At 40.3% G+C, this 8,051-nt stretch overlaps 1 protein-coding gene across 2 annotated transcripts; it reads left to right on the top strand.

The window, feature by feature from the left end:
• Positions 1-404: 404 nt before the first annotated feature.
• On the top strand, positions 405-7,879 carry klf9 (Kruppel like factor 9). 2 transcript variants are annotated; one of them, XR_011675197.1, is made up of 2 exons: positions 405-853; positions 6,709-6,848. XR_011675197.1 is itself a non-coding variant. In XM_071403753.1 (2 exons), exons 1-2 carry the CDS (start codon positions 3,801-3,803, stop codon positions 6,984-6,986), a joined length of 720 nt encoding a protein of 239 aa, XP_071259854.1. In that variant the 5' UTR covers positions 1,348-3,800; the 3' UTR covers positions 6,987-7,879. The 2 variants fall into 2 exon arrangements, 1 of the variants encoding a protein (XP_071259854.1); XM_071403753.1 differs by lacking the exon at positions 405-853 and adding an exon at positions 1,348-4,242 and having other exon boundaries at positions 6,709-7,879.
• The last annotated feature ends 172 nt before the right edge of the window (positions 7,880-8,051 follow it).

The raw sequence follows: 8,051 nt of genomic DNA, 5'->3' as shown, positions 1-8,051 counted from the left end.
GAGCTCTTACTGTAAATTAAATGCTTATCACAGAATGTTTCAGAGATATCAAGTTACAGCCTGGCAAAATATGGTACTGCACAGTCAACCAACCAAGCAACAATACTGAGAGCCTCTGGTTCTTTTCCTGTGTTTGGTCTGGACTGGGTTCTCACCTGCAGCAAACCGCACCATGGTAGCCTACGAATGGAATCGGACCGAGATCACCCTAAACCGTAAACCGTGATGCATTGTTTAGTGCGCTCCGGAGTGCAGATAGTGTTCATACCAGTTCAAGCAGATGCTGACTGCGGGTTCAGTGAACGGACCACATCCACACACATCGATCATTCAACGAGTTCTCAAAGTAAAGGGGACTTTCACACCAAATTGTTTTGGTGCAGTTTTTCCGAACTATGGTGAGTTTACCCCCTTTGGACTGGTGTGAATACTCTATCCACACTTGGGAGCGCACGAAATACGCACTATGGTTCGCTCAAAAAGTGTGATCTCGGTCCAATTCAATTCGAACAACAGCTGCAGTTGGGAACGCAGTCTGGACCAAACACAGAAAAAAGAACGCTAGTCGCGCATTATTATTGGTTGTTTGACTGCGAGCATTTGATGAAATCCATGCAGCATCATAACTTGAAATCTCTGAAACATTCTGTGAGTAAGTAGAAGGGCATTTTTGAGCGCATGTTATGCAGATTAGGGGAAAGGGATAAGGCTACTGAATATAGCCTATTAATGTAGCAGTTAGAGCGGCTATTGCGCTCTTTCCTGGCGCATGCTGTTGGAAGACCAAAGCGAAAGCAATATGAAGATTGGGAGACACAAGTGATGCTTTATGATAATCAAAAATGGATTTAAGGTGAGTATTTTTGCCCAAAAACAAATGACTTGCATGGAAACATGTTTTTGTTTGGGCATTTTAGTTCGTTTGACATTTGGCAACGTGAAACCAATTTAAAAACAAAATTTAAAAAATACAATGTAACAAATTGCCGAACTCTGATACAAACTATAGCTCAAAACAGTATGAAATGTATGCACTCACTACTTTAAATCGCTCTGGATAAGAGCGTCTGATAAATTACTAAAATGTAAGAATTGTGTGAAAACGCATTACTATATGTTTGTTTGGAACGTAGGCTATCTGGGACAACTACTATAGATTGCAGATAGGCCTATATGAAAACAAAGATGCATACCAATAGAGGGAAATAGTAATGGCGTCTTTTTGTAGGCACTAACTCTGCCATGGTTCGTTGAACAAAGCCTATGAGGAAAATCAATGGCGTTTTTGTAGGGGGTTTTGATAATCGACGAAAATAAGGTATGTGGTAAACACAGGAGGCTTATGAGATCTTATACGTTTTGTTAAATGAGACAATATTCATCAACTAACGTCACTTTTTGTGAATTTTGAATAATTTATGTAATGATAAAAAACACAAAGGCTTCATAATTCATTAAGGTCATGTTAACTGACTGCTATTATCTCGTACAACAAAAACGTATAAGATCTCCTACTAAGACCGTATTTTCAGTGTTTAGCCTATTTCATAACTCTATTCTTTCCCCATTAATCTTCCTATAAGGATGACTGAACGAACCAGATACGTTTTTTCTGGGTATTAGGACTACAAACTGGGGAGCTCTATAGCTGTAGCCTAATCTTCGAGAAACTTGTCCCTCTTAACTGCTATGGCGCACGAGTTCATACTCAGTTCACGGAAGAGAACATTCTGTTCTACAGTCGCACGTGGACACACACAGGGAGGCGGTGTTGGTTAGAATAACATGTTAGAAGAGCGTACCAACGTGATATAGTGTCGGTAAGGAGTGTAGCGGCAATAACAGACATCCAATGACGTGTCTATGGGCAGTGGAGAATTCCAGTGCAGACTGTAGATTCAGGCAATAGCCTATGGTCACGACGTCTTCCTACACTCGTATAGCTTATATCCTGTTAGCCTAGTAAGGCCACCGGACATGGGTGTGTTGGGGGGGCTATAGAATAATTTAATTATAATATTAGGCTAGGTCCTAGGCATAGTCTAACCGGGTTGGGGTAGAATGGAATAAGCCACAAGCCTAATTAAACCAGGCACGTGGATATCAAGGTGGGGACTGTAGCAACATATTCTCTCTCTTGACAAGTGGCAACACGTTTATTTTTTCTTCGAACTATGTCCTGGTGAGCTCGGAGAAAGGGGTTTACATTTGGAGAGGCTCTTGTTACAAGCAGCCTCATTGGCTGATTTCTCCTACCTCTCAGGACCTGAACTCCAGGATATGTATGCATTTGCAGATGGGTATGCCATAGTTGTAAAAGAGAAATGTATTATCAGAAACTCAAATAGATCAACATTGTTTTAAATTAGTGAGTTCCCTTGAGAGTAAAATGACAGACCACTGAAACATCATGAAGACACGCTGTGGTTATAATAGGCTATGCAAGGTTAGTAGATTCACATGTAGCCTATAGCTTGTGTTGGTAAATCAAATTAAAATATAATGATTATTAGGCTATACACTGAGTGAACAAAACATTAGGTACATCTTCCTAATATTGAATTGCACCCACCTCCTTTTGCTATAAGGGATCATAGCTTTCACCTGGTCAGTCTCATGGAAAGAGAATGTGTTGCAAATGTTTTGTACACTCAGGTGTATAACCCTGAGCTAAGAAAATAACCCCAAAAGTTCAAAGTAGGCTACAGTTCGGGATTTGGGAAGCTGTTCAATAGTATTGTAGTGACCTTAACACAACACCTAGTGACCTCGTCAAGAGGTTCGGGCCTCTTGGTGTAACAGTTAAGGTGTTGGCTTGACAGTAGCTGGACCAATCAAATCCTGATTGGGGCTACACCTCGAATTCGCTACAGTATTTATAATTCTTGATATTTTCCCATTGATTCTTGAATAAATGCCTCACGAGTTTAGCACAAAACAGGGTCAGAACTATGTCGACGTCATGGATCTAGTCAGTCCTTGCATCTTGAGCGCTGGATATTCCCAAATAAATGTCACTTTTTAATTGTCATGTGAGGCTATAGGCTACGCTGGAGAGAAACACACTTCAATTTAAGGGGGGAAAATAATCGTTTTTCTCAAAGAGACGTGTTCGGTGCTGAAGAAATGTGTTACGGAAATGAGCTAGAGGAATTGTGTTGCAATGCGCCTTGCCTTAACCCTTGAAAAAGAACACTCGCGCAGTCTGGTCAGCAATGATGTGTGGCATGACAGAAACAACTCCCCTTTTCATATTGTTCATCAAGTGATTGGCCGACCATCCCTTCCATCAATGAATATGAACGAGCTATTCCAAGTAGTGTATACAAAAAATACGTCACCTCTACTCATAGCCAATTGCAGCCCTGTTTTATTATGACACCCTGGGATTCCGCGAATTTGTTTCTTGGAGTTGGGAACAGCTTCATGCTGTAAAATAGGACAAGTTGACGCATTTGCGGGGAGAGAAAGAAGACAGCAGAACCTACAACACTATTCCAGGACCGTATTTATTATTTACAGGCTACAGAGGAGTAAATCAAACATCAAGATAATTATCTAGTTAGTAGCCTAGTTACCAAAGAGCGTTTATTTGATCCGTTTCTGTAAAATAGTATTATTTAGAGACACAAAGACGACACATGTGGAACTGAAAACCACATGTTTCCTGAAATCCCTGTGGTGTGAAGATCACCCACCTGATAAATTACAAGGAGAGTCAATTTATCAAAGGCGAAAATATCAGCATCCGTTTAGGGAACATATTTTTGTCACCGGTGAAATAAATAAAGGCTTCGGCAATGTCGGAGGTTGATCTCGCTGCTGAGTGTTTAGTCTCCATCGCTAACCGCCGGCCACCGGAAGACCACTGTCCCGATGCCAAACCGAAAGAAGACATGTCGAAAGAGAACCAAGAAAACAGGACTTTGTTAATGGTGGCGATGATTTTGCTCGACCTGAACAAATGTAACCAGATAACACGCAGTGAGACATGTGGTGGGGGTAGTAGATGTCTGGGCCAAAGTGATGCCAACAGCATGGTTAACGGATCCCTGTGTGGTCACAGGGTGAGCGGGGACACTGCAAGGGCGCAACATACCTCGACAGAAAAGCAGTCACGGAACAAGAAGGCTGTGATTGTGCATGTGTCCTCAGAGAAGAGACATTGTTGCCCGTTCAGCGGCTGTGGGAAGATGTATGGCAAGTCTTCCCACCTTAAAGCCCACCTTAGAGTGCACACTGGTAAGTGTTGTAAAGGTTAGGCTACATACAGAAGTAAACTAGATAGTCTATACTGGTATATAGCCTAGCTCTGTATGCCCACACTGGCCCATTATTGAGAACATAACTTTGACCAGTCTGTTTTTCAGTAGAACATTGCAAAATGATATGGCTCTCATAGTTTGTACTAAAGACAATTCGATTTAGTGTATTCTAGAATCTAGATAACCATCGTGCCTACGCTTTGTAGTATGTGTGCGTGTTGTACATAACTAAAATTATACATGAACTGTCTTCCTGTGTGTTTTGAATGCGGAGATGTGTGTGCGCAAAGGGCTGCGTGATTCTTGTTGACACCATAGAGGCCTCTAGTGACCAAAAGGCAGTATTAGCATTGGCAGCGCCATTGAGGGCTTCCACCACTTTAACCAACTGGGTGGGACTTCCGACTTCATTGGCTGAGCCTTCCGGATGACCCGGTTGGAGTCATGTCCAACCAGGTCATCAGGAGGGATCAGCCAATCATGAAGAACAAAATGTACTACTTCAAAATGGAGATTGCCTCAATGGAGCTGTGCATGTTGTCACAGATGCTATAATGGCACAGATACAAAGATGAGTCCTCAATCTCTCACTATGGTTGACACAAACTGTTGAGCAAGAAATGAGAACAGTGTGCATAGTAGTACAGAAACTGACTTCCTAGACATGTAGATATGGCACATAGAGTGGAGGTGTTTTAATACCCATAAAACCTAGTGGTTTTGGGACTTGCAGGGACTTGTAGTCTTGCATGTCTACTTTGATGCTAATTAGCATTTTTGAATATGACAGTAAATAGAGCTGAATATATTGATTAAAGTCACCTTGTCCTAGAGAGAGTTACACGGGTATCAAAATTTAACGTCAGGGTAAGCCTACACGAAACACAGCCCTTATTTTAAGTGTTTCTAAAATCCCCTATGGGAAAGATGAATGGTGGAAAAACGATTGGAACCATGTTTGACTGCTAGGTTTTATGGGTATTATGACTCATACTGTGGTACTCTATTCAAACTTCTACTAGGCTATATAGGTCTTGTTCACGTGCTAGTCAGAATTAGGAAACTCTGAGATTTACGACTTGCTAATTGGTTGTAGTTATACACGTGCCGCATTCAACCAGTTACAAGTCGGGAATTTCAGAGTTCCGACTAGATTGTGAAAGCGTCATTATAGACGGGTTGGTCGACAACGTCACAAAAATGATGCGCGCTCGTGGATGTGTACGGAATGCGTGCGTTGTTATGATTGTGAATGGTCGGATAGCTAGCAACAATGACAAGAATCTTTGGTGCGGAATCGTAGGTGGCTCGTTTCAGCTCTTTGTATCTTGTTATTGATACCATGCCTTGTTTTGAGGTGTTTTGACTGTTTTAATGTTGATGCCAATGTGTCTCAATTCGCTAGCTAGCATTTAATTTGTACATTTAATTTATTTTCATATTAATATAAATTGTATTTGTCACATGCGCCGAATACAACAACCGTACCTTGAAATGCTTACTTGCAGAGTTTTTAAAAAGTAAGTAAGAAAAATGTGCTAAATAAACTAAAAGAACAATAGTAACACAATAACGAGGATATATACAAGGGGTACCAGTACCGAGTCAATGTGCAGAGGTACAGTTTAGTTGAGGTAATTGCGGTAATATGTACATGTAGGTAGGGGTAAAGTGACTATACATGGAGAATACCAACAACTGTAGCAATGTATTAGAGGCAACAGGTACTCATTGTTCAAATGTATTTATGTTTTCAATAAACATTTGGAGAAGAAATATAGTTTACATGTTGTCAACGGTCTAAGTAAACCCTGTCTGTTTTGCCCCATTGTTGCGCGCACGTTAGTTTTGTTGCTAATCAACCAACCTGTCTATAGCCCACCATTTCAACCAAGTGTTAAGGACCTGTTACCTATGTTTAATGTTTAGCCTGGATATATTATTGTAATAAACCCACTCAAGCCAACGTATTGTCCTTGGTAACCATGCAACACCCCTTCCTCTTACATCACATATTTCACTACACTCATATTTTTGTTTCTAGACAGGATACCTGGTCATGGAGGAATTCAACACTTTAATGAATTAGGCCTATTTGTAGTACACATGTTATTGATCAGTTGGTATAATAATGAGCATGTAGAATCCCCTTAAGATAATTTTACACAAATCTTATAATGTTCCTGACATATCTATCATTTCATATAAATGTTGATACATAGAGAACATATTATTGTTATATAGCCTTGTTATAAGAATTCAATATTATAACAGCTCTAAGTGCTTAATGGTAAGTGATGTCTCGAAACCTGTAGAATGGAATGTTAGCCAATTTGATTTATTATGAAAAATGTTGACCTTCATTCTGTCATTGAGAACTCAGAATGACTCCACTTATTCCCTCTTCCTTCTCTTTGTCCTCTTGGTGGCTATGGTTCTCCAGGTGAGAGGCCATTCCAGTGTACCTGGCCAGACTGCACTAAGAGGTTTTCGCGTTCAGACGAGTTGACACGCCACTACCGAACACATACGGGGGAGAAGCGCTTCACCTGCCCGCTATGTGACAAGTGTTTCATGAGGAGTGATCATCTGACCAAACACGCCCGCCGCCACGCAGGCTTTCACCCCAGCATGCTTCAGGGCCCCACAGTCAGAAGAAGCCGCTCCTCCGCCTCCTTCTCCTCCTGCGACTCTGGAGACCAGAGCCCTACTGAGGTGTGAGACACACACGCACAACCAAAATACACTACAGGGAGTTGGAAGTGGGCTAGTTACTTTATTTACCCAATAACAAACACACACTTTTTTGTGCAAAATGTTATATCTACTGTGGGCCCAGTGCCCTATTGAACATGACCCTGTTTGTTTTCTGTTTGGTAATAACTGGTCTCTAGTGACCCCTAGTGGTGTGAGCAATATTATCACTGGAATGAGCCATTCACCTTTTTTGCATAATATTTAATTTCCTCTTTCTACAAGGAATACTGTACATTAAGTACATCAAGTAGCAATGTAATAATATATGTGAAGTATGTCATTTTTTTATTTGGACATTTATTTTGTTTTTACACTACCAGACAATGAGAGGCCTTATGTATTAAAGTGCTCCATAATGTAATAGTATAAATCACCTTGTGTGTGTGTGCTAGTAGCTGATAATGTGTGTGTGCTAGTAGCTGATAATGAATTGCCTAAATTATGGTTATGTTATAACACAAAGCTGTGCAGTGAAATTTGTGTGCCAAGTCACAGACGGGTTACTCGTACAACTGAGATAGTTTCAGTTGGCATTTTGACACCTATCCAAATAGAATGTAAAATTGTGTGTTGCAGCTTAGATCACTATTACAACATTTGCAGTATTGCTCTTTTTTTTTATTACTTTGTACATTATTTTTATATTTGTATAGGGGATTGTGTAATACTTTGTGCCTTTCAGATTGAATTCATGCTCAGCATTCTTGGATGTTTTGAAGTTGTTCTAGTTTTCTGAATGTCTGAAGCTCCATCTGCCAACATGTGGATAACTAATTTATGATAGTATTGCTCACTGTAAATACCTGTGTAGTTAATTGTCAGATATTTTTAACATTAAAACAATTCTTTGTACATCAGTATGATCTATGTGAGGTTGCATAATTTTATAGGGAGCCAAGATGGTGTCATCATTTTGTAGGCCAAATTTCATCCATTCTTTTTTCCCCTATATGCATTTTTTTATGGAGCTAAATACATTCCAGTCCATTTAGCATGCAGGCTTACTTATTTCAACAATGTATTCCATTA

This window comes from Salvelinus alpinus, chromosome 5 (genome assembly GCF_045679555.1).
Source record: "Salvelinus alpinus chromosome 5, SLU_Salpinus.1, whole genome shotgun sequence".
In the NCBI taxonomy this organism is placed as follows: domain Eukaryota; kingdom Metazoa; phylum Chordata; class Actinopteri; order Salmoniformes; family Salmonidae; genus Salvelinus; species Salvelinus alpinus.
This window is presented reverse-complemented; position numbering and strand designations above follow the sequence as displayed.